At 42.5% G+C, this 26,902-nt stretch overlaps 1 protein-coding gene across 1 annotated transcript in view; it reads left to right on the forward strand.

The window, feature by feature from the left end:
- LOC145404980 (uncharacterized) overlaps positions 1-26,902 on the forward strand; it is a 65,563-nt gene that overhangs the window by 26,052 nt on the left and 12,609 nt on the right. The window contains exons 5-14 of the mRNA XM_080276483.1: positions 674-1,143; positions 5,909-6,242; positions 6,665-6,940; positions 9,025-9,141; positions 9,556-9,663; positions 11,110-11,214; positions 12,176-15,609; positions 16,257-16,382; positions 19,642-19,795; positions 20,965-21,186. Of these exons, the coding sequence (XP_080132609.1) occupies positions 674-1,143; positions 5,909-6,242; positions 6,665-6,940; positions 9,025-9,141; positions 9,556-9,663; positions 11,110-11,214; positions 12,176-15,609; positions 16,257-16,382; positions 19,642-19,795; positions 20,965-21,186 (5,346 nt within the window). The remainder of the gene's footprint in view (positions 1-673; positions 1,144-5,908; positions 6,243-6,664; positions 6,941-9,024; positions 9,142-9,555; positions 9,664-11,109; positions 11,215-12,175; positions 15,610-16,256; positions 16,383-19,641; positions 19,796-20,964; positions 21,187-26,902) is intronic.

Genomic DNA, 26,902 nt, shown 5'->3' on the forward strand with positions numbered 1-26,902 from the left:
GTGGGACACACAAGGAGACAGACTTGGGATTTGAGAGAAGAGAGAAAGCACTTGAAGTTCCTGTTACTCTCCACTACCATCTTTCAGCCAGATAGCACTAGGGAGTGGATAACTGGATGGAACTCATAGGCCAGTTGGCAGAAGGAAGAGACTTTACTACTAACACCCACTAACTGGCATCTCTTTAATTCTTTACACTCAAGCTTAGTGCAGAAAAAACTACAGTACTATAATTAATGTATGTTTTCATAAATACAGGATACTGTATACAGTATTTTTTATGGAGGTTGTGCACAGAAGTGCACATACAAAATATTACAAGTGGTGTGATGGGTATATCTGTGTGTGTTTGTGTTTAATAAGAGTGAGAGACACTCACACCAGTACAAGCAGTGACAATGTTGTACTGATGTTGCAGTGACTTCACACAGCTAGACAATCATGCAAGACGAATCACATGGACATGCGTGACCAGCAACTTGCAGAGGAGCCACGATGAAAGAAAAAATACATCCTTTTGTACACAGTGTGACCTTGTAGTGCCAACAATACATTCAAACACACAAGCAGTGTACAGCTTCTTTTTATTCATAGATTTGCTATGCTTGCTTGACTTGAGCTAGGTTAAGTGTGAATGGTGGTGCTGACAAAAATTTGAAATTGTTACTTGCAGAGCCAAAAGGTGATAGTATTCCTGCAAGACCTGCTGTGACCACCAGTAGTGAAACTGAAGTTGCCAGTTCATATGACACTGTGACTTCATACATAGATATTGTTCACCATGCTTCATCCTACCCAGTCTCATCAGACACCACAGTGTCTGACACTGACTACACTGGATTATCTGCTGTTACCCTGTGCAGTTCCACAACCACTTCCCTCAGTGAAGACATCAGTTCAGCTCCAAGTACAGTTCATCAGCTTAGTATTGAGGAGGAAAGTGGTTATTGTAAGGTGTTAGGTGCTGCCATGAACCCAGTTGTGCCCATGCCAAATGAGGCAGATGAGGAAAAAAGTGAAACCTCCAATCAGAGTAATGATGGCGGCAGATCAGTGTCCTCCCCCCAAGCCCCAACACACACCACACATCCTGCTTGCCCTGCTTCTCACCCACTCAGCATAACACCAGCTACTAGAGGTAAGGTCAGATGTGATGCCTTCAGCTGCTACAGTCTGTATGCAACTATTGCAGGTAATGTTACCAGCCTTCTTAATCCTAATTATGAATAAATAACTCAGTTACTTCATGCTCAGCATCATTATGTGTAAAGATATTGTACTGTACCCATTATTGGTACTGTAGGTCCTCGTTAGAAGTCATCTGTTTTACATTCATTATTGCTGTTAACTTCAAAGTACAGGTAATGTAAAAAAAAATATACGCATTACACTTTAAAGTTCCACTATTCATTAAACTGGTGTCAGTTTTTTTTTTTTTTTTTTTTTTTTTTTTTTTTTAAAGTAACAATTGTGTGAAAAATGTCCAAAGTAACTTGCAGAAATATTGCATATTAAAATTCTGTTGCCATATAGAAAGTTGGTGTGTCAATTTATTTCACTTAGAACATTAATAGGCAGTATGGAAAGTGTTGTGGCATCTTGGAGCACATCCATGACTTATAATGGGAACTGTTTTTTTTTTTTTTTTTTTTTTTTTTTTAAAGGCTCCAACATGCTTGTTAACTTTTTACTTGAAAATCTCATTGAATATTTACCATGTCTTTTGTGTTTCGTCCTGTAGCTACATACAAGAGCATATGGTACTATTAACCCCTTCAGCATGGTCATATATTTAATATTTGTTCATGCCACCACCAGATTATTTTCTCAGCTTATGGGTGACTTTCCAAACTGGATCAGTTAGATTGTAGCCTTCATAAACCTCTTCACTGCTATACAACATTTCACAGATGAATAAAATCATCTGAAGAATGAAATACAAAAATACATTATCATACTGAAAGGGTTGATAGTAAGATTATGCTATATGTATGTTTTTTTCTTTTTTTTTTTCTAATGTAAGGAAGGAGGAACCAAAGACTGGAACCCTGTATGTATATAAGTGTGTTTACTATTTGTGTTCAACAGAATTTGAGCCAAGCTCATGTTGCCCCACCTTCAATGATATAATTATCCAGCTTCGCATTGAGAGCATGGATATTCATTGCACAAACCACTTTTTAATCCAAATTATTCCATGTGGGTATACTTCTGTTTGGAAAGCTATATTTTCTCTCATAACCCGGGCAAGCTGGTATCTTTAATTTAAAACTACATCCTCTTGTCCTCCCCTCAGCCCTTATGATTTAATCTTCTCTATCAGTGTTCTCTAAACCATACATTCACTTGTACATCATTATTTGAGCCAAGCTCATGTTGCCCCACCTTCAGTGATATAATTGTCCAGCTTAGCTTTGAAAGCATGGATATTCATTGCACAAACCACTTTTTCATCCAAATTATTCCATGTGGTTATACTTCTGTTTGGAAAGCTATATTTTCTTTCATAACCCGGGCAAGCTGGTATCTTTAATTTAAAACTACATCCTCTTGTTCTTCCCTCAGCCCTTATGATTTAATCTTCTCTATCAGTGTTCTCTAAACCATACATTCACTTGTACATCATTATCCTATCTCATCCTTCTTTTCTTTCTTGTAATGTAGTTACCTTCAGTCTTTCCAGTCTCTTAAGCTTGGTATCATTATGGTAGCTGCTGTTTGCACCTTCTGTAATTTATTTATGGTATATGTTTCTTTAAGTGGGGAAACCACACCATGGCAGTATATTCCAATCTTGGTCTTACTGTTGTCATTATCATTTTACCTAGCATTTCTTCACTCATATAATTAAATGTTGTCCTTATGTTAATCATTAGATATGTGCTCCACTAGTTATCATATTTATATGCTCCTCTGGTGATAGTCCCTCTCGTATTATTACATCCAAGCCTATCTCCTGAGTAGCTTTGTTGATATCTGCCTATTCCATTTTGTAATCCCAATCTGGCCTTCTCTTATTTATGCCCATCTTAGTTACATTACACTTATGTCTATTTACTGTATCTATAGCCAGATGCCTCAATCCCATAAGGGGTGGCCACAAATAAATCACCTCCGTGTCACCCTGTCCCCTGCCATTTCATTGTCCTCCCCCCAACTTACACCCCCCCCCTCTCTCATTTACCTCTCCACTCCACCCCTCCATCTCGTCCTTGGTCTTCCTCCCCCCCCCCCCTCACATACACTTTCTTAGTTTGCCTCTCACTCTCCATCCTCTCCACATGACCAACCCACCTCAGTGTATTTCTCATAATGCTTTCTATCACATCCACATCCACTCCATTGTAATGAGGTATATAAAAGCCCGCGTTGCATAGAGGCAATGTGGGGGATCCTTTCTTTGGCTAAGTGGTAATGTGCACGCATATAAAGCGTAAGGGCCTGAGTTCAAATCCCAGCCAGACCAGTGATTAATTTGTTAAGTTTCAGTCTTGGTTATTACATTGGTTAGCAGTGATGTGGGATGTGAGGTGAGGCCTTGAGGACAATGAAGTTGTTGATAGCCTTACATCCTGGGGGTTGAGCTCTCCGATGTGGTCCGCAGCACCCCCATTGGTGGCCTCCAATGCGCTATGCTACCATGTGTTCGAAACAACAAATTAATCACGGGGGGGGGGGGGGGGGAGTGATGTAATGGGGTGTATAAAAGCCTGCATTGCATGGCAATGTGGGGGATCCTTTCTTTGGCTTAGTGGTAACGTGCACATGTATAAAGCGTGAGGGCCTGAGGTCAAATCCCGGCCAGACCAGTGATTAATTTGTTAAGTTTCAGTCCTGGTTATTACACAGTGCTCCTTTACTCCCTCATTTGTCAGTCTCTCTGTCTGTCCATGTAGCTCCACATGTCCTTCTCAGATAAGTAATTTCTGGTGCTCTTACTCTTGACTTGTGTCCTTTCATTACACTTACTGTAGTGTTAAAATCAATCTTCCGTAACTGGCTCAATTTATGCAATTGACCTAAATCTTCTTGCTGCTTTCTGCAGCTATTATCATCTACAATTTTCTTCATAAGTTTTGCATCATCAGCAGACATATTCATATGTATTCAAGCTTCGTTGGGCGTAGCATTTACTTATATCAGAACATCCATCTGTCTATTGCCAGACACCATCTTCCCGTAACATTATGGGGGTTAAAACCGCTTCTTTGGGCATTCCACTTTTTCACTTCCTTCCATGTTGAAAGCTTGTCTCTAATCACAGTTCTCATCTGTCTCCCAGTGAGATAACTCCTCATCCATTTCGTAAAACACCACCTTTGCCACCATTATTTTTAAATTCCCAGATCAGCCTCTCATTTGATACTCTGTCAGACACTTTACTGAAATCCAAATAAATACAGTCCACCCACCCATCTCTCTCATATAACACATTACGGTACTAACTCTTTCATATAAACTCAACAAGTTTGTAATACATGAAGTATCTTCTCTGAAACCAAACAACCTAGAGGTTAGTATCCTATTTTTCTCTAAAGGAGCAGCCCATCCCTTCCTCATGATTTTTTCACACAATTAATTAACAATACTTGTAAGAGACACTTCCCTGCTACCTCTCTTATGTATTGGTCCTATATTTGTTCCCTTCCAGTCCCTTGGCAAATCTCACTCCATGAGAGAACATTTTATCATCTCATAGGAATACAGTCAGTCCTCCCATAACGTGGGTATTTGCTTCCACACCGACATCACATTTGGCAAATATCGTATTGCAGGGACTCTTCAAAACCCCTATTTCCTTCCACATGCATGCCCAAAGTCCACTTTTTCCCTCCTTGTGGTACAAAATTTTTTATACACCCCATTTTTAACCCCCTAAAAGCATTAATGTGGTTATAAAAAATACATTGTCAATAGAACTATTTTATTTATTGTACTTTATGTGAGGAAAAGAGCAGACACACGTTGCCGGAGATGAGGTAGAGAGGGAGAACACACACTATAACACGAGGCAAACTGAGGAGGATGGTGTGGGTAGGAGTGGGGAACACGGGAGGCAGGAGGGAGGTTGGGGGGGTCCTGACTGGTTGGATGGCTGGGAGAGCGAGAAAGGCGAAGCGTGATTGGAGGGCGGTGACATCAAGTATTGTGAGGTTGCACCACCCACACCGCATCACAGCCCGCCTGATTCAAATTACCACATTACGCTAACAGTGCCTGCGTTATAATGTTTATTTCCTTCCACAAAATCGTGCTGCGATAGAGCAATATCGCCTTACAGCAAACCGCGTCAGGGGAGGACTGACTGTATATTGGTTTTACTAACGCAGCACATTCCCTGATTACCCAACCAGATATGTTATCAGGTCCCATGGCTTTGGTTACATTATTTTTCATCAACTCCAGAAGCTTGTCAGGTTCAAATTTAACTTCTTTTATTTAATTTACCATGCCCTAATGATTTAGTTCCAATCTCTGAAAATCTCCTTCCTTTACAAATACTGTCTGGAATTTCTCATTCTTAATCTCACACATGTTTTCTTCTCATTCATAGCCTTATCATCTTTTAATCATACAGTTCTGTCTTTAATTTTCATTTTACTGTTTGTATACCTGTAAAACAATTTTGGATCATTTCCATACATATCCACAACTATATATTCGTTTCATATTTAGTTGCTTCCTCTCTTCTGATCCTCACAATCATTTCAAAATTTTTTTTATATCCCATCCACACTGATTTACTGCACTTTGTTCTGGGGCTGCTTGTTCTTTGTAGTAATTCTATATCTGTCACGCATTGTACACTGGTTATGTCTCTTGTCACTTTCACTAGAGTTTGGCTGCTCAGACACTGTCACTGTACTTTACACTCATGCAGTCACTTTCACTTTCTTGTCGCGGACAGAGAAGTCACAGTCACCATGGGGATGTGGGGCAGGGGAGCGGGCCAACCAAGGAGGGTGGGGTGTGGCGGCCCAGTGTCAGCTTCATCCCCTCAGATGTCCTCTCGTCAAGGGGTCATGGGACTATCCAGGGCATCATCCTCCGGGATGGGCTGTGGTCAGGCGTGGTGAAGGGCCCTGCACTGGAGGGGCTTGGCACGGGGGTCTGGCCCTCGGGACTGTGGCCAAAGATTCTCCGAAGGCTCTCCTGCAGGCGCCCAGTGCACGAAGGGCGTCGCTCCTCCTCCGGACTGGATAGGTCACGCCCTGGGGTGCTAGGGGCGGCGTGGAGGGCCTGTCAGCTGCGGTCTTGCCCTGCTGCTTCGCCGTCAAGGTAGGGCTGCGGCGTTGCGGGCAGTAGGAGTCTGACAGGCGTTGGTCTCCCTCTGGCGCCAGCTGGATGGAGTGTAACCCCGGGGTCAAAATGGGTCCTCTCCACCAGTCCTGGATGGAAAGGTGCTCCTCCTGGAGGCTGCCTCGGTCGGGGGAGCTGAGGGCGTGACTTGCTCTGCCACCAGAGGGGTGGCTCGAACAGGGGTCTCCCTCAGGTAGTGAAGTCGAAGAGGGTGAGGGGCTTTTAAGACGCCCATCCCTGGCATGGCTACCGGCCATTGCCGAGGTCCCATGGGCAATGGGAGGAGGGCAGCTACAGGCTGTCCCTTTCCTGTCGGTGCAGCAACTGGCTGTCACCAGGGCCTGACTCCCTGACGGGACCACAGACAAAGTGCGGCTGTCGGCCGTCACCTGCTTGCGGGCGCGGCTACCGGCTGTTGCTGAAGTCCCATATGAGGGGCGACATGTAGGCGAAGGGCGGCTACGGGCCATCCCTCGTCTACTGGTGCGGCTGCTGGCCATCACCGGTGTTGTGCCCCTCGAGGGAACTGCAGAAGGAGAGAGGGTGTACTGTTCTCTCCCCGTGTACGACAACCGGCTATCACGGGTTCTGCAGAGGGGGGTTGCCAGCACTATGAGCGGCTGCTGGCTGTCTCTTAAGGGTATGGTTACCGGCTGTTGCTGTTGCGCGGCTGCAGGCCATTGCTTTTAAGGTGCGGCTACTGTCCGTCATTAGTGCACAGCTACTGGCCGTTGCAGGGGCACAGCTACCAGCTGTCACCGGGTTGCTGCCTGGAGCTATGTTTCTAGCTCCACCCTGACCCTGATGCAGGCTGGGTCAGTGAAAGGGTAATGCACCCGGACTGAGGTGTTCGCGTCGGGTGCATTGCGGGGAATAGGGGCGTGCGGCTATGTGGGACTTACGTCCATATCGCACAGATGTCACATGTGCCCTGTTTACCCCTCCGTTGTCACCCCCTGGGGGTGTTGTGATGCCTTCCGTTGTCGTCATTTCAGTTCCCATCAGAATACCATTAGAATTGCAATTGTCCATCGATCAGGTCATCTGGGCACAGATTGAGGTTTTATGAAGGAGTTTGGGCAGTTTCTTGAAGTGTTTTCTCTTAAATCTGGAGGACTTCTTGTCTGCAGTGATTTCAGTTATTGGGTTGATAGTCCGCAGCCAAAACCATTTTCTTCAGAATTCCTTGAGTTGATCACCCAGAATAATTTTTTCAGTTATGTAAGTAATCCAACTCATGTCTTGGGACATGTCCTTGACATGATCTTGTCCCCTGTTGGTTGCAGGAATGTTCAAATGTGGAGGTTGACTCAGTTGACCTCCTCATCTCTGACCATGCTCTGATCACTTTTAGTTTCGATATCCCAAAATCCCCTCCTCATAAAAAGATTATCAGGTTCAGAAATTACAGGAACGTTGACCGCCATTTGTTGTGTCTTGAAATTGTTCAGTGTTTAAACTACAGTATATTGATTCATCATATCTTTCTTCTGATGATTTGGTTGATATATACTGTAAAGCAATGATCTTAGGTTAATTTTTTACCCTTATAGTCCTGAGGTAGTAAAAACAATCCTTGTACGTGATAATTCTCTGTGGTATGGTCCATCCATTAATTCTTTGCATAGACAACGTAGAAAGGCAGAATGTGAGTGGCATTTGCAATGGACCGAATTAACTCCTTTGCATTATGTTTTTGCGAGAAAAGCAGTTGTTCACACTGTAAAAGCCCAAAAAGCAAGGTATTATCAAAATTAAGTTGATTATTATGGTGGTGGTGAAAAAAAAAAATGTCTGCAGCAGTAAACAATTTGGTTGGTCAGAGGAATGTGATTGTTAAACCAACTTCTGTATCTGATGCCCAGTTGGCTTCTGACTTTGTTTCATTTTTTACAAGTAAGATATCTCTCATAAGAAATGATTATGACAACAGTTCTTCTAGTGAAGTGTACTCAGTTACCTTCCAATCACAGTGCACAGGGGGTCATTTGCATTCAATATTTCATCCACTGGATGTAAATAAAGTTGAATGTTATATCAGAGAACTTAAAAAAATTTGTCCACTCGATCCATGTAACTTGTCACAACTGCCTGATGTGTATAAGCAGGCAGCAGACTTCATCTGCAATGTAATAAATAGATGCTTCATAGAAAGTCATTTTGTGCAGTCTGAGAAATGTGCTTTGCTTAGGCCCCTGATCAAGAAACCTGGTCTTGATGTCGAGAGCATGACATATTATCATCTCGTCTCTAACCTGTCTTTTTTATCCAAGATTATTGAGCGGGCCATACTTGATCAACCCTTATGACTACTGGAACATAATAGAGTTGTTCCTGTTGTCCAGTCAGCATACAGAAAATAGTATTCAACTGAAACAGCATTAACAAGGATTCATAGTGACTTGGTGGTGAACACCTGTAGTGGGATGTCCTCTCTCCTTGTTCTGTTGGATCTGTCTGCAGCTTTTGATACAGTAGATCATAAACTGTTGTTGGATGATCTGTATTTTTATGGTGTTCGTGATAGTGCTGTTTTGCTCCTTAAGTCATATCTGTCAGACAGATCTCAGAAAGTGTTTGTTGGTTACGTTATCTTTGATTCTGTTCCCCTTCTGTTTGGAGTCTCTCAAGGATCAGTTTTGGGTCCAATTCTATTTACAGTCTACACAAGTAGTTTATCATCTTTACTTGATGCTCATGACATGTCTTATAATTTTTATGCAGATGACACTCAGCTCTGTGTTAAGATGTCAGATATTAGCGATATCAGGACTAAGCTTGAATCTCTAATGTCCGATATTAAGATCTGGTTAGCAAGGAGGAAACTTATGCTGAATGATGGTAAAACTGAGATCATCATCATCAGAGGAAACAGAATGGATGACAAGACTGATAATGTACTGGCTTTGAACATTGGTGTGGTACAGCTTCATCCAGTCAGTTCTGTTCAAAATCTGGGTGTTTAATTCAAAGTTAAATTACAAGGAACATATTAATCATGTTGCCAGAGGTGTAACTTGCATATCAGAAAAATGTACTCCGTGAGAAAATTCCTGAATAGACGTTGCCTCTTAACATTTGTCCGTGCTGTGGTCTTGTCTCTTGTTGATTATTGTAATCCTTTGTGGATTGGTCTTCCAAATAATGTACTAACAAAAGCTCAGTCTATGTTGAAAAAGGCAGCACGGCTTATCTTTGGTCTCCCCCCGAGAACCTCGACTGCCGCATTCTTAATTGAGCTGCATTGGTTACCAGTAAAAGCTAGAAATGAATTTAAACTGTGCCTTATTACATTCAAGGCTGTCAAGATTGGTGAACCAAGGTATCTTGCTGAATCGTTAAAGCTTCCATCGGCACACCCAGGTATGTTATATAGTGATGATGATTCCTTGCGTCTGGAGCCATTCACCAGTCATCTTTCTCTTATCGTTCTTTTGTGTGTAGAGCCCCTAGATTATATAATAGATTGCCTCTGTCCATGAGACAACTCTCTTCTGCTGAATTCTTTAAGAGACCACTGAAAGCCTTCCTTTTTTGAAAATGCTACGACCTGGAGAGTGGTACTGTGATGGATCATGATAGGTTTAATTATTGCCACTTTCATATTTTTAACTGATGAAGTTTGTATTGTATATGGGAGATGTCACAATTATGGTAATTAAAAATAATGTATATGTGTTGTGTATTGAGTGCTAGCGAATTCCCGATGGAAGAACTGGCCCTGTTGAGAAACAAAAGACCATATTATTATTATTATTACTACTACTATTACCATATTATTATTTTTATTATTACTCAAAAAAAAAATATAGCATGTTCAGCTGTTCTCATACCATTTTTTTTTCTTTGCTTTTGATATTAAACTTGTTATTTTCTCTCCTCCTTCTTGATTCAAATCCCTTTTCACTACTTTTCCATTGTATTTCTCCCTCATTGATCCTCCATGAAAATTTCAACACTTCCTCTGCCACCCTTCCTGATTTGAACGGAATTTTTACAGTCCTTGCCCCACCCTGTCAATACTGTCCCACCCTCCACACTCTTTCAGTCTCTTCTTCCTGACTTGAACGGAATTTTTACAGTCCTTGCCCCACCCTGTCAGTACTGTCCCACCCTCCACACTCTTTCAGTCTCTTCCTCCTGTCCATTACTTTCTGTACCATATCTAATTTCTTAATCAGTTCATGGGCTTTCTTTTGCTCTGCCTCTTTTCTTTCGTCTTTATTTCATATTTTATTTTCTTGATCTCTGAACACAATCACACATTTTTTTCCTTATCTACTGTCTCTCACTATGTTCTCCTTCTTATGATATCTAATACTTCTGCTTCAGAATTCACTTTTTAGTCCTTTTCTCTCTCTCCAATCTCTCCATAGTCCTCTTTTGTTCATTATTTCATTTAAGGAAAGTTTTCTATTTATTTCATCCATCTGCCATGCATTCTGCATATTTTTCATTTCTCTTTCCATGTTCTCTGTTTTCACTTGATTTTCTCTTGTACCTCTCTTTAATGTTTCATTCTTTTAATTTCTTAGTTTGACTTTCTTCCCTTGCCATATATTCTACCAATTCCTTCTCAGCCTACATCTTTCCCGTCTCCTCATATCATCCCTGTCAGCTAGTCTCTTCTCCAAAGCAGGCTATCTGTGCTATCTTTACCAAAATCCATAAATTCTCAAATTACCTGTATTCTTTTTTCTAACAGTTCTAGCCTTTTAATAACCTCCTGCTCCACTGCCACTGTCTCCTCTAATTTTTTCTCCATTTCCTTGGACGTACCCTGAAATTCTTCAAGTTCTGGTATTTCAGGGTTCGTCCTTTCATCACTAGATCTAATCACCGATGTATTCTTGGGTGTTGCTCTGAAGATGTGGGTGGACACAGTTGTTGTAAACAAAGCCTTTGTTATCCATGGTGTTTTGAGGTCAGCTGAGTTTTAGAATATCCACATCATTAGTTTATAGACCTGTCTTTTTATAATCTCTGAATCTATAGACATTTTAATTGATGTGGAGACATAACAGTTAACACAAAGATGGCTCTTCAGTCCCACAAATTTTATAAACTTTTGTTTACAGTCCAGTTTGTGTCTGATTTAGTTGTCATATTATACCTCTTTTTTGATGATGGTGATGCCAGCCCCACTTACCAGACAACAGATCACAAAGTTACCATAAGAGACACACCTGGAATACTTATCAGTGAATATCAACTGAAGAACAGCAACAACAGATGCTTACATTGAAAAAATGTTAAAAAGCAGCTCACCATTGGCAGCTTCTGGAATATGACATTGCCTGCTTTACCAAAAACAGCAGTAACAACAGCAGCATCATTGTTATTTAGTAACTTATAGTATATAATGGTTGCTTGGAAAATTATTGTGAGGATGCATGGGTTGTGCTCTTATAAGCATGTGTGAAAAGTAGGAGTTGGGGGAACAAAAGTGGCAGTCAGTGATAGAAGTAAATGGTGGAAGAAGTTTGTGGAGGTATGCATGAGACAGGTACACTCCTTTTAAAATTTGAGTGGCTGTGTTGCACTGTTGATTATTAAGAAACCAGTAATTCACTGTTCTACTACCTGTGAGGTAGAGTCAGGAATTTTAAAGTTTGAATGCACAGTATATATGACCTCCCCCTCCCTGTCCTTTTTTTTTTTTTTCCCAAAATTGCTGACAGCTATACACAAGATAAGTCTCTGAGAATTTGAATTATCATCTGTTAATGTGTTTTGAGTATCAGTGTACAGCACTGGCATAACAATATTTACCCTGAATGTAGCCAGCAAAGTTAGTTGCGTGTATTTTGAACTGTTGCACTGTACTCTTTCTTTCCATGTGACATTTGAGTTAAACTTGTGTGTTGTGTTACAGCAGCAGAGGAGGAAGAGCTGCCCTGCTCCAAACCTGACCCCACCTCAGCCTCCACCATTGCCTCCACGTCACAGCAGGGAGACACCCCCTCCAAGACCTCCCAAACCAGCAGAATACCCCATGATTGTAAAGATGACTCAGTCAGGCCCCCAGCCAAGGTGTTCAGCTTCACCTTCAGCTCAGACCAGAAGACTCGTCCAGAGGCCACCTTCAGGGACATGGACGGAGACTCATTAGTACATCTCAAAAGACAAAAAGAATCAGAGAATATGAGGAGGACAGAGGGATCCAAGACTTTTACTGTAATATCCAATCCAAATGATATTCGTGATGGTGAATCGAACAGAACAACTGTCAATGGTCATGTCACCCATTTAACAAGCTTCTCTGAGCAGAGCAGCCACATCAAGTCATCTAACACTTATTTCAATGACCAAATGGCAGAAGAGGCCCAGGCCCAACCCTCAGTAGCACCTACCAAGCCAGCCAGAACTAAGCAAAGTATCCAGAGTGTCGTAAGTGGAGAGAGGAGGAAAGGTGAGGATCAATGTACTGACATCAGCCCTCAGCATACAGTGCACCAGGTGAGAGTGGAAGTTGTAGATGATGAAGCCAGAAAGGAGTCACAACGTAGGAAGGAGGAAAGGCGAAGAGGAAGCTTATTGGAGTGGGAGGCCCTGCAGAGGCAGCGGCTAGAGGAGGAAGAACGAAATCGTATAAACAAAAACCTTTCTATGAAACCTGTTTCTGCCAAGATCAAGGAACTAGTGAAGATGCATGGAAGTTTCATGTCCATGTTCAGCAGGGACAAAAAAACAGACATTAATGGAACTGTTGATGGCAAGGATGATATTGTTTTTAAAAAGATTTCTCCAGAAATTTTTCATCCTCAAGGAAAGGGAGATGTAGCTAAGGATGTGCCTACTGTCATGAGATCTCCTTACATGGTAAAGAAAGTAGCATCACCTGGCACCAATCATAGTTGCCAGTCTCATCGCTTGAGCCGCAGAGATTCACCCAGACGTCAATCACCCACCCGCAAGGCCAGTCCCAGCCCTCGAAGGTCACATTCCAGGTCACGCCCAGCAGAGGACAAGAAAGATCAAACTTCACACAGGATCTTGACAGAAAGTAACTGGAAGAATTCCATTGCAAACAGGGAATCACTGGACAAGACCAACTTCAAACATAGGTCATCAGTCTCACCAACACGTCGAAAGAAGACCAATGTCACATCTTCATCACCAGATAGGAGAAGAGACAGAAGTAAAGAAAAAATTTCTTACCCCAAATCTGCAGAAATTATTGCTCAGTTGCCTAAAATTTCCAAGTCAAAACCTGACTTAGATTGTACCTCTGATCCATATAAAATCTCATCTCCAGTTCCATCCAAACCTATCAGCATCCATGAAAAATCTTTTGCTTCTTCCCAGCACTCAGCAAGAGAGAGGTCAAGAGAATGGGAAAAAGAGAAAGACAAAAGTTCTCAGGGCTCTTTTCATCATGAGAAGCGTGGGAGTCCTAGTAGGTCAAGCATCAAGGATCCCCAAAACAGAAAAGAATGGCTGAATAAGATGCTCAGCTCAATATCCTCTGACCAAACAACAACAGTGCTACAGGAACATAAGGCATCTCCAAGTCCATTGAGATCTGTTAAGAAAATAGAGCCAATTATGCATCCTGATTCTCACTCTTCTGAGGTAGTAATTCCTGTCCCTCCAGCAAGGAAGTCAACCTCCCAGTGGACAAAACATGACACTGTCACGTCATTAGAAAAACATTATTCCTCACCAGTTTCTCCTCAGTCATCTAAGAGTTTATCTTCAACATCAGCAGTAAACATAGCAAAACCAGCGTCATTCCCGTCATATTTAACAAAATCATCATCTGAATCAATAAACTTGCCTCACCTTTCTAACCCATCCTTGCCTGTCACCCCAGCATCTCCAAGTTTAGTTAAGGATGCTGTGTCTCATGATCTTTCTCCACAACTAACACCCACAAGAGGGCCTGTAAGTCTTTCTTCCATTCTAGGTGACTCTTCCAGGTCCTCCTCCTTGACATCCACTCCTCTTGGGTCCCCTAGAGCAACGCCAGAAAGAATGTTTAAAAGGGATTCATTGGACCCAGCCTCTAAACTGGATGTTATACTTGAATCCAGTGCCAGAGAAGATCGTAAAGGAAGGTTTCTAACAAAGGAGCAGAAAGAAAATATTGCACCATCACCTCCTGTAAATAAATATAATGACAGTTATAAGGAGACAGACCAAAAGGAGACTTCAAAATATCCACATGATTCTACAGTTAGATCGTCCTTCAGATATAAGGAGAGGAATGAAGATAGATGGAAGGGCACGAAAATGGAGGGTGAAGATGAGACTGTCCAGAAAACTTCATGCTCTTGGCAGCCTTCACAGTTCAAGCCTTTCACCTTTGGTAGGCCATCAGTTACACTAAAAGCAATGTCATCAGGGCGGGAGAATCAGGAGAGTAATAATGCTGGCCATAAGAACAGACCAACTGATATTACCAGAGTTTCACCTGTTGGCAAGAAATTTTCTGCAGACCTCTCCTGTAATGCGTCACGTGTGTCATGTGAGAAAAATTCCTTTCCAATAAGAAGTCTAGAATACTTAAAAGCACCCAAGGGGAAAGTTGAAATGAATGATGATGGTAAAATGAACTCTGAAAATGATGATTCTTTTGTGTCACGGTTTTCAAATGAGCGATCATCCATTAGGGCCACAGTAGTGTCAAACAGATCATCACCAGACAGGGATGGTGGCCCTGTTTCCTTATCGACAATCTTGTCTAAGGAAGCGCAGGAAAGGAATTTTGCAGCTGAAGAACCCTCAAGTTTTGATTTTAAGCCAAAACTCAGTTTCTCTGAGGAATTAAATAATATAACACAGAACTACTGCAGTAATCTATCTACAAAACACACCCCATCTGTAAAGAGAAATGAGAGCAGTTTATATACAAAAAAATCATCAATAAAAAATTTTGATAGTGATGTTTTTGATGAAACAGCTGTCAGGAAGGGGAACAAGATGAAAAGTCACAGTGTAGAGTCGAAATTCAAGGAAGCATCACCAACACGAGATGTCAGAAGAATGTGTGAAATCAAGCCAGAAAATGAAAAGTCCCCAGGACAAAGGTCTAAAGTAGCCTCGTCCAGCTCCTCGCCACCAAAAGGTCCTCCCAAGCAATCTGCTACAGGCATATGCCAACCCAAGACCCGTGTCCAGCGTAACTCCAGTCTGAAAAGGAACCGACAGGAGGAGCTACGCAGTTCTATGAGAGTGAAAAAAGAACGTAAGGACTCTGAGGATGACCAGGGAACAATACAGGATGAAACTGTGGTTCAGGATGCTGCTGGATGGACCCAGACAAAGACCACTGTCAGGAGGGCCAGGCTTGGTTCTGGTGATAAGGTTTGTTTAACATTGTGAATATTGTGTCACCAGACAGGATCTATCATAATTTCTTGACAGTTAAATGCAGTAAGACAGTTAAATGCAGTAAAATAATTTGAACAGTCACAGATGCACGTACAGTAAACTCTCAATTATCTGTTGTAATTCAGCAAAGCCCGACGTTGGTTAAAACAACAGCCTGCATATTGCATAGTACTCCCCATTGGTGCAGTATTCAGCGTTGAGCTGGATGTTGTGTTACCATCTGTCTCGAACCTCTCTACTAACAACTTTCCCATGAGTAAAGGATGAAAATTAAGCATAAAATACAATAAAATAATGATACAGTACAGTAACACAGAAATAAAGTGCCGATTGGCTACCATTTACAAGCTGGCTGATACACCTCAATGCCAGATTTTGCACAGAACTGCCGGTTATATCCCATTTCAGCACCAGATGTTGCATAATTTTGCTGGATGTTGCTTTAATAGAGCCAAGCCAGCAGTGTCAGATATTGCATTGGGCTGGATATTGCAACGACGGATAATTGAGAGTTTACTGTATATGCACAGCACTGCACTAGTGAATGAACATCAATCATGGCCTAGTTTTTCAGAATCCTGTACATCAAATTAATTATCTTAATTTTGTATTTGATACAGGCACGGCAGATTGTTCGTACCAATAGTGGGAAAACAAGAAAGGAAAGGAACTTCAAAGCTAATGCTTCTCAGGCACTAGAGAATTGGGCAGCAGGGACCTCTGTCCAAGGAAAGCTTGTGAAAAAGGTGATAAAGAATGCCAAAGACATCACAGTTCTTTCCAGTAGCTGTTTATTGTCTGCTTCGTCTTCTGTAATAAGCTGTACTGTAGGAAAGAAAAGCCATAGCTTTCTCATAATTGTTTAGCAGAAGTATTTTCACCTTCCAGAATTGCACTTTGCTGTAAAGTGTCTTCACCTTGTAGAATTGTATTTCATAATTTTCACCTGTATTTTCATTGGAAGCCCTGTTGCATCTTACACTCCTGTTAAAGTCATGACTTTTCCTGTTAATACTAAGGTTGTTTTTCCATGCGTCTGACACTTTTGTTCTTTCATTCAAGTTTTATTATGATCCTTTTGCAAAAACTTCATACTTCAAGCAGAGAAGAGAAGGAATCATAATTATCCATAGAGGGTTAGTGAAATATGTCTATCTGTATATCCATAGCCAGATGCCTTAATCTGCGAGGGTATGGCCTTAAACAAAATGCTTCTATGTTGCCCTGTTAATTGCTGTCAGGTGACCCTCTCTCCATCCCACATCAGTAGACCTCCATTACATTTTTCCACCTCATCCTCATCTCCATCACTCCATCTCTTCCTCCGCCTTTTTCATATGCTTTCTCGTAGTCAATTTTTTTTATATCCACCATTTTCACTTTACATGGTCAAACCATCTCAAGGTATTGTACTTCTAACATGTTTTATCACATCCAGATCAACACCATAACATTTCAGAGCTTCTTCATTTGTCAGTCTGTTTCTCCACATAACCCCACATGCTTCTCCTTCATAACTTATTTCCATTCCTTTCACACTTGATTTACAATATGGGATCTTTCAAAATCCAAATTTCACTTCATACATCAGTATATGACTCAGTCTAGTCCAGATAGAGAAACTATTGTACGTATATAGATAGATGGATAGATTGCCCCCCCCCCCACACACACACACATTACCAGATATACAAATATCAGAAAAAGAAATACAGGAGGAGTTAAGTTAATTAGACAAAGGAAAATCAAATGGTCCTGACAAAATTTCATGTTGGGAGCTACATGAATGTTCAAAGGAGTTAAGTAGACCATTATCTTTAATATTCAAGGAATCCTTGGGTCAAGATAAACTACCTGATATTTGGAAGAATCAAACATTGCTCCCTTATTCAGGAAAGGGCATAGACAAAATCCACTCAGCTACCGACCAGTATCACTAACCAGTGTTGTAAGTAAGATACTGGAAAAGCTGACAAGAAAAGTTTGGGTAAACCATCTAAAAGAACACAATATGATAACAGAAAGGCAATTTAGTTTCAGAAAGGGAAAATCATGTGTTACTAATCTATTAAATTACTATGACAGAGTTGCAGAAACAGTACAGAAGAGAGAAGGGTGGGTGGACAGTATCTGTCTGGATTTCAAGAAAGTATTTGGCCGAGTACAGCACCAAAGACTTTTATGGAAACTGTACCATCAAGGAGGAATCTGAGGCAAACTGTACTGTTTGATGCAAGATTTTCTCAGAAAAAGGGAAATGAGAACAGTACCAAGGGGAAATTACTCATCATGGAGGGAAGTGACTTGTAGAGTTCCACAGGGCTCAATGCTGGTGCCAATTATGTTTTTTAGTGTATATCAATGAAAAAGATAGTAACACTGGAAATGAAAGCTATCTAAATATGTTTGCTGATGATGCAAAAATACAAAGGAGAATTACTAACACAGACACTTGTAAAGAGCTACAAGAAGAATTAAATAAACTTCATGAGTGGAGTAATACATGGCAAATGGAATTCAGTGTGGACAAGTGTCATGTAATCAAGTTTGGTGAAAGTGGGAAGAGACCAGATTGGGATTATAAGTTTGGAACTAAAACCCTAGACATATCAGAAAGAGAGAAGGACCTAGGTGTGTTTATCAATAACAGACTATCTCTGGCTGACCACATTAGTGACAAGGTACAGAACATGTATACATTCATCCATCCATCCATCCATCATCCAATCCTACACTGCCCCATGAGCGTAGGAGCCCGGGGCTAGGTAGCTGGTCCCGACATTTAAGATGAGAGTGACCACCCTCACTCATCCCTGAGTGGCATTACAAGAGCAATCAGCCCCAACCACCCCTTGGATATAAACCTTCACCGGCTCAATCCGATTGGAGCGCCATAATTACCCATTAAAACCACCAGGCACCAAAATTTGGTTATATGGTTACCACCCAGTGTAGTAAATGGTTTCTTGGTGTACAGGAAACCATTTGGCTTGTCACTCAGTGTAGACTCACTGACAGGCAGAAGGAAGAGGAAATAATGAAGGAAAGAAGGATGGAGGAGAGGAAAGGGCAGACACCCAACAGCAGCACTACATCAAGTGAGTGGATGGTGAGCGCCCCCCACCTACCAGAAACATGTATATACTGCTTACAAGTGTGAGAATAGCATTCACATACATAAATGAAGACATACTGAAAAAGATAATAAAATCATTCATCAGACCAACCCTGGCGTATGCATCAGTAGTCTGGAATCCTCATCTCAAAAAACACATAGATAAGATTGAAAGAGTTCAAAGGGCTGCTACAAGATGGGTACCAAGCTAAAGGGATCTAAGCTACGAAGAAAGATTAGAAAAACTGAATCTGGCAACACTTCAGGAGAGAGGGAAAAGAGAAGACATGATTATGCTATATAAATGCATATCAGGGAAGGAGAAAATAGACATAAGTGAATATATAACCTATGGGGAAGCATCAGCAAGAGGACACTGCAAAAAACTGCCTAAAAAGACGACAAAGACGTAAGGAAATTTAGTTTCCCAAATAGGGCAGTTGATCAGTGGAATATAATACCGAATGAAATAGTGTGTGCACTGTGCCAAAACAATTCATAAATTTAAGATGTATGATGAAAATAGTTTAAGACACCGGACAGTACAAGCTTGACTCATTCCTGTAAAGATACAATTAGGTAAGAACACACACACACACACACAGATCGTGGTAAGTTGAAGCTACGACAGTATTTCCATTAGGAGAGTAGTGAAAAAATGGTTTTTGGTGTCTTTACTGCTTGCAGGAAATGTGATGGTTTATAGTTAACCATAATCTTTATTCTGATTTCTCTGCAGTTTCCCTGCATAACTTTTATTTTTAATTGACTGACTCCTGTTGGTTCATCCATAGAACATAATAGAGGGTATGAAATGTAGAGTATTATACAGCATTTTGTTTAAGCAGACATCCTTCAAAAATATTGAGGTGCTGTGCATTGTGTCACAGGAAGGTCAGCGATTCTGCCACGAGAGCGAGGAAGAAGTGAGAGGAGGACAACGAACAGCCAAAAGTGTGGTTCGGCGAGTGGTTCGACGTGGTTCTCGCAGGCTGTCTGGTGGTGGTGAGCTCCTCACAGAGACTAAGGAGACCTCCACATCAGGTTGGTTCACATGGCACTAGGCAAAAATAGGAAGGTCTTGAATGCAGAGGACAAGCTGGGAGACAAGTATTATAGGAAGGGAAGTAAATGACAGAGAAGGAGAAAGAGAATTGGTAATAAGTGCCTGGTTCTGTATACATATTTGTTATCAGTAAATTACTGTATAAAATATCATATCTACATATTCCACTTGAGTGGAAGGGCATTGATATTCATTTCACAGAGACATCTGCTCAGTCTTAGCCCATTTATGTCAGCCATAGTGGTCAGCTCCTAATTATGCAGTTTTTCAGAGTTATCATCATCATTCCATGTATGAGATGAGGTGAAGTGGAATCCAGAAAATGAGAAAGCTTGAAAGTAGAAATCATGCAGCATTCTCAGAGAAATGGGCCATTCATTCTTTCTTGCATCAGTCATTCCAGGCTCTGCTTCACAAGCAAACACTTTATTCTTTTCCACTTCAGCTACAACTGGTAGTCATTATGATGACTACCAAGTTGAAAGGGGTGGGGAGGGAGGTGTCAACCCTTCGTCATGTGCAACTCAATATATGCCTTATCAATCCTTTACAGTGTAATACCTTGTCCATTTTTTCCCACCTGATGGCTGCACTCAAGCTGCACCACTGCCTATGTTAAGGTTTGTTGATATCCATTCTTAAACTGTTCCCTGTAATAGCCAGAAACTGATCTTGCAATCAAGTAGTCAGTAGGGGGGGATTGTGGACCAATTGTAGAGCAGTGGATCAGTGATATAAAAGGCAGGATGTTGATCTCCAGCTGGGGCATAATAACAGTCTTACCTGATACTCCATTTGATTCATCAGCTGGGGGTGGGGGTGGTGGGGGGGGAGAAAAACAAAAAAGGTCCTAAATGAGATAGCCTTAGCACACAGCATGAAGAGTATGGTTAAGCACTGGAGTGGTGAGAATCAATAGTGTGTGGTGCCATCTGTTACATGTAGGACTGCTGGACCTCAGGAACTAGAGTGTGTGACCTTTGTAAGGAACTGGTTACATAAAACATTTCTGTATTCATTCAGCTACCACTTCCCCCCAAAGTATATCCAGTTATTAAGGTATGCCACAGAAGAACTTGATATCAGTTACATGTTTCCAGTGCATAAGAGAAAGTAGAAGCATAGTTACAGCTTCGTGTTTATTCAGGTGCAGCTAAGGATGGTAAAAACAGCACTGAGTGTGGTGAAAGCGTGCATGGAGAGGAAGGAGTGCTGGTGAGCCAAGATGATGGAGTCTCGCGCCGCATGAAAACATCAACAGATGGAGAGCGCTATGTGACACACTCTGTCAGTGATTGTGGTGGTGCCACGACGTACACCACACAGGGCATCAATAATAAGACTACTACCTCAGTTGAAGTGATAGGAGGTGAGGCAGTTCAGTACAGTAGCTTTTTATAATGTGTATGAGGCATTCCCACAGGTGAGTTCATTGCCAGCTGTAACATTCTTTGTGTAGTTTGTGAGTAACCAGAACCTAAATTACTGATTACCATTATCACCAAGGGCCAATTCATAAATAGGAATAGGAAGACAAAATTGAACTAAGTGCCCAATCAGTTACAGTCATCCACTCACTAATTATGTAAAAAAAAAAAAAAATAATAATAATAATAATAAAATTTTTGCTCCACCTTACAGGTACACAAAGATGCAGACAAAACATAAATGGTTTTGGGACTGAACCCATGTAATGACCACATATGGGCTGTTGCATATCTGTGGTCTTCTCAGCCAGACAGTCTGTGGTTAACCAACAACAAAATATGTATGATCACAAAAATGTGATCATACATATTTGGGGATAGTGACTGTTTTTGTCAACTACCTAGATAAAAAAAAAAAAAAGGGGAGGGGGGGAGCAAAGAGCTTACTGCATACATCTTCATTCATTTTTTTGTCAACTACCTAGATAAAAAAAAAAAAAAACTAGAGGGGGGGGGGTTTGTAGTGCTTACTGCATACGTCATCATTCATTTCAGTTGTTCTTAGCTGTAGTACTTCCTCAGCATGTATTTTTTGTGTGTGTGTGTGTGTGTGTCCGACTGGGCCAAGGCTTCAGGGCCTATTTCTTGGGGGCAGTGACCTATCCCAAGGCCCAGTAGTCCTCCTACACCTCCACATGTCACCACTTCAGCGCTAACACCCACCATCCATATTGAATACATGCTAGGGCTGTCTCATACAGGATTGGTGTATTGGTATTAGTGGGGGTATTTTTACAACATGTCGGCGGGTCATCTGGTAGATCAGGAAAGTCTGCTTTTAGGAAATTCAAATCCTTAAACTGTTCTCTGCCCCAGCCGAGATTCGATCCTGGGTCCATTAGGACTACAGGCCGCCTCTCTACCGATTCGGCCACCGCCTCCCCCATACTCACTTACACCACCTCCTGACCTTAAAGTCAATCCTATATACTCTTTTCACCACCATTTTCATACCTTTTATCTTTATATGATTGTAACCTGTAAGCATTCTCATCTTTCACCCTTTGGTCAATAAACCTGTTCAGCTTTTAAAATCCATGTATTTTTCTTTCTCAGTGTGTCTGTTTGTCTCCAGACACTGCATTATGCCATGCACTTCCCTCTTTGATGGGCTAAGGCACTGCCTCCATGTAAAATGCTTTTGCTTGAATGTGTATCATTACAGCTGGATGCCTTTCCTGTTGTCAACCAATGGCCCTTGGATAGGACTGAACAATTTACTCCTCAGTTGACAGCATGCACTCTGATTCATTGAATCCTGGTTTCCACATCTCATATATATATATATATATATATATATATATATATATAAGTAGCAGCCGTGGCTCAGTGGGTTAGAGTGCTTCGCTCTGACTGAAGGGTCGGAGGATCAAATCCACCCAAGGGTCATTGGTAGACATCAGGAAGGGCATCCGGTCATAAAATGCTACACGCTCCAAACCCAAGTCCTCTACCCAGAGGCAATGCCTTAGCCCTTATCCAAAAAAGGGGAACCTGGCGTAAAACTCACTTTTATATATATATATATATATATATATATATATATATCTTCTTTAGCCTTTTTCATTCCTTTTCTGTGCCTGTCCTCCTCTCTTCCTGTTTCTCCCATCTTTCCTGTCACTTCTTATTGCTTTTCTTTCCGTTACAGGTGGCTTTACATTGAGTGACGAGCCAAATGGTTTCCTGTAAGCCAAGAAACCATTTACAACACTGGGTGGTAACCATATAACCAAATCATACGTGCTGTCTACATGTCAAGTGGGTTGGTGGAGGGGTAGTGCCCCTCCCTGTAAAACAAATAACTCAGAGTCAAATGGCCACCCCGTAAGGGATTATGGCGTCTGGCAATATATATATATATATATATATATATATATATACAGTAATCACTCCAATATCCGGATCAATAGAGCCATCGGTAGGTTCGGATATTGGTTTTGTCCGGATATTGGGCCCCAGCTTATGGACTTGTACTTACGGACCCTAACACAGAGAAACACCTATACAACTCCCTCCGGACATGCATAGCACCTATTTAACACCCAAATCACACCAATAAGGCACATAAATGACTGAAATAAATGCAATAGACACATAAAATGTGGGTTTAGAAGTATGTTCATACATTAATAAACATTCTGGTACTTATGGACTCTAACCGAACCTAACCTAACCGAACCTAACCGAACTCTGAAAAACCCATTCCTACTGCACATGCATGAGGTAAGTTTAGTATGGAAAGAAGTACAGTATGACACTTTCTGGTAAGTATAGTATGGGAAAAAATACAATATGAAACATTCTGGTAAATATAGTATGGAAAATAGTACAACATGAAACATTTTGGCTACTTACAGCAAGTCCCTGGCCACCTCGATGAATAACCGCCTCCTCTCGGACTCTGACAGTAAGAACGATTTCCTGAAGCACTTGCACTACACTCTTCCTGAAGTCTTGCACTGAACTTAGTCACTAACACACAGAAGTCCGTTCTTTTCACAGTGTTCACTTTAGTCCAAATAATGTTCCATTAAATTTAAGTGTTGCACATTAACTTTTCCCAAGTTTTTTTAAGTTTCCAAAGCCAAAACAAAGAAGGTTAGTTACGTTAAATTTCTTTTCTACTTAGTCTTTTCTCCCAACTTGAAAACCTTAACACAACACACCGTTTTTTTCACTGCACAACACTCAAAATTCCCGTGTGGTCTAGTGGAGAAGTTCTTGCTGTTTATTCACTGTCAGAGCCCGAGAGTATCACTGGCAGGCGTCCAAGGGGTGCATCGGTGGGTAGTGGTGATGGCGTACCGACTACAGAAGACTCTGAAGACAGCCGCAAACTCACGTCGAGCGGTGACTCCACTGTAGCTGATGTGCTGGGCTGTGGCTCGGAGCATGAGGGCCTGTCTTGGGGAGGGCAACGGAGTGGAACCAGGGCTTGGCACAGCTGGGGTCACGGGCCTGAAAAAACTGTCAATCGTTGACTGACGCAAGGACCGACGATTCTGGCGATTGATGATGCGCTGCCGGAAAGCACGCACTTCCTCCACGAGTCCCAAGGGCCCCATCTCCCTGTCGCAGTCCGGGTGTTCCAGGTAGTCTAGGACGAACTCTAGATGTTCCCGGAGTGCGCTCAGCTTGGGATGGCTGGAGTAGTGTCCTGCTGGGCGGAGTCTGCATCATCATCGCCTTCGTCGTCGGAATCTTCAAGTTCGGGACTGACACCAGCAACCGAAGACGACGCGATTCCCGATATCAGACAACGTCTGATACCCAGGATCGCCTCGTCGTCCAACCACTCACGAACATCGTCCACATCAACATCGTCGCCGTGCGTACGCAGCTGTGCATGGAAGTCATCCACGTCAAACCCTAGGAAATCGTACTCCACATCTGTTCCGAGAAGCAGACGAGACCAACCATTTTCAAGAGTTTTCACAGGGACTTCCTTCCATGCACTAGCCCAGTTGTACAGCGCAGACTTGATGTTGTAGCGGCGAAGGTTTTCCAAAGTCCGCTTGCCTCGAGTGTCACGTCCTTCCCTGCGCTCGTCCTCGTCCCCGAGAACCACCATCACCTCGTCCAGGAACTTCCGACGGTACAGGCGCTTTGTTGCCACGATCACTCCTTGGTCCATTGGTTGAATGAGAGCAGTCGTATTAGGTGGCAGAAACATGCACCTAATACGGCCATTCTCAGCAACCAAGTCCTTGTCGCACGGGTGGGCAGGTGCATTGTCGAGGAGAAGGAGAGCCTTTACCTGGTCGCGAGGAATTCCCAGTGTCTTCGTCTGGTAATGTATGACCTCCTTGATTTAAGTGATGGTGAAACCAGTCTTTGAAAATCACAGCTGTGAACCATGCTTTCAAAGAATGGTACCATACGACAGGAAGGACATCCATCACCCCACGAAGGCACCGAGGCTGCTTTGCACGGCCAACAATAACGGGCTTAAGCCGGTGCATGCCGTTAGCATTGGCACAACACAAAGCAGATATCCGTTCCTTAGAAAGCTTGCGGCCAGGTACACGCTTCTCCGTCTCATCGGCGAGAGTGTTCATGGCACCGAGCGATAGAATAGGCCAGTTTCGTCAGCGTTATAGACTTGACCGAGAGTGAGGCCCTCCCTGTCGATCAAGCCTTTCACCTTGTGCCGAAACTCGTCCCACCTCCATCCTCGTTAGCGTCCAATGCTTCGCCATGTGCTTTACGGTTAGTAAGGCCATGTCGCAACTTGGAACGCGAAGAGCCAACCCTCGGATGCCTTGGAAGTCTAGGGCGTCGTGAAGCCTTGCAAACTTCTCAGCAGCAGCCTTCAGCTCCGTTCCACGTACCCATCACACCAGCTGCACGTTGCTGTCGATACCAAATCAACGTGGAGCGGTCGATCTCTGCATACTTGGGAGTAAACATAACCTTCCTCTCCACGTATGCTTGCTTCTCGACGAGAAGTCAGCCGTGTACTGCATGAGCTTGTCTCGGGAACGCTTGATATCAAACAAAGTCGACCGGGCCAGGTTGAACTCGCGGAGAATGCGAGAGGAAGACCAACCCGCATCAACCTTCTCCAATATCTCCCGTTTCTTCTCCAGAGTCAACACCACTCTCTTCCTTTTCTCAGGAGGCGGGGCCATCATCACACACACTAAGAGTAGGGCAGAGAGCAGCAGGAGGCCTTGCAGCAAGTACGGCACCACCACAAAAGCGAGCACGTGGGCAGCCATTACGAAGAGCGCAGGTCCAGTCGCGGTGAGAGACAGGCGGGAAGTGGGGAGGATGCAGCGGCGCTCTATCGGACGTCGGAGGAATGACGAACCAAAACAATGCTCTCACGCGGGCGCGCGCGGATTCAAATTACGGACGGCAAAAAATCGGTTTTTTTTCCAATTTTTTTGGATTTTCGGACCATTTTGGGAATGTTTGATCCCAGGACGATAAGGTTCGGTTAGTGGGGATGTTCGGTTATTGGGCGTCCGGATATTAGAGTGATTACTGTATATATATATATATATATATATATCTTAGCCTTTTTCATTCTTTTTCTGTGCCTGTCCTCCTCTCTTCCTATTTCTCCCATCTTTCCTGTCACTTCTTATTGCTTTTCTTTCCGTTACAGGTGGCTTTACATTGAGTGACTAGCCAAATGGTTTCCTGTAAGCCAAGCAACCAGTTACAATGCTGGGTGGTAACCATATAACCAAACCATACGTGCTTCCTGCATGTCAAGTGGGTTGGTGGAGGGTTAGTGCCCCTCCCCATAAAACGAATAACTAAAAGTCAAATGGCCACCCCTTACGGGATTATGGCATCTGGCAATAGATAGATAGAATAGATATATATATATAGTGGGGGCGCTTACCATCCACTCACTCGATGTAGTGCTGCTCTCGGGTGTCTGCCCTTTTCTCTCTTCAATCCTTTTTTCCAATCCATCCTCTTCTGTCTTTCTTTCCTTCGTTCTTTCCTCGTCCTTCTGCCTACAGATGACTTTACACTTCCTCCTCTGTCTTGCTTTCCCTCATTATTTCCTCTCCCTTCTGCTTGTTGGTGACTCTACACTGAGTGACAAACCAGTTGGTTTCCTGTACACCAGGAAACCAT

The sequence above is a fragment of the Coenobita brevimanus genome, chromosome 65 (genome assembly GCF_032717465.1).
Source record: "Coenobita brevimanus isolate Jiangsu-jjx chromosome 65, ASM3271746v2, whole genome shotgun sequence".
Taxonomy (NCBI): Eukaryota; Metazoa; Arthropoda; class Malacostraca; order Decapoda; family Coenobitidae; genus Coenobita; species Coenobita brevimanus.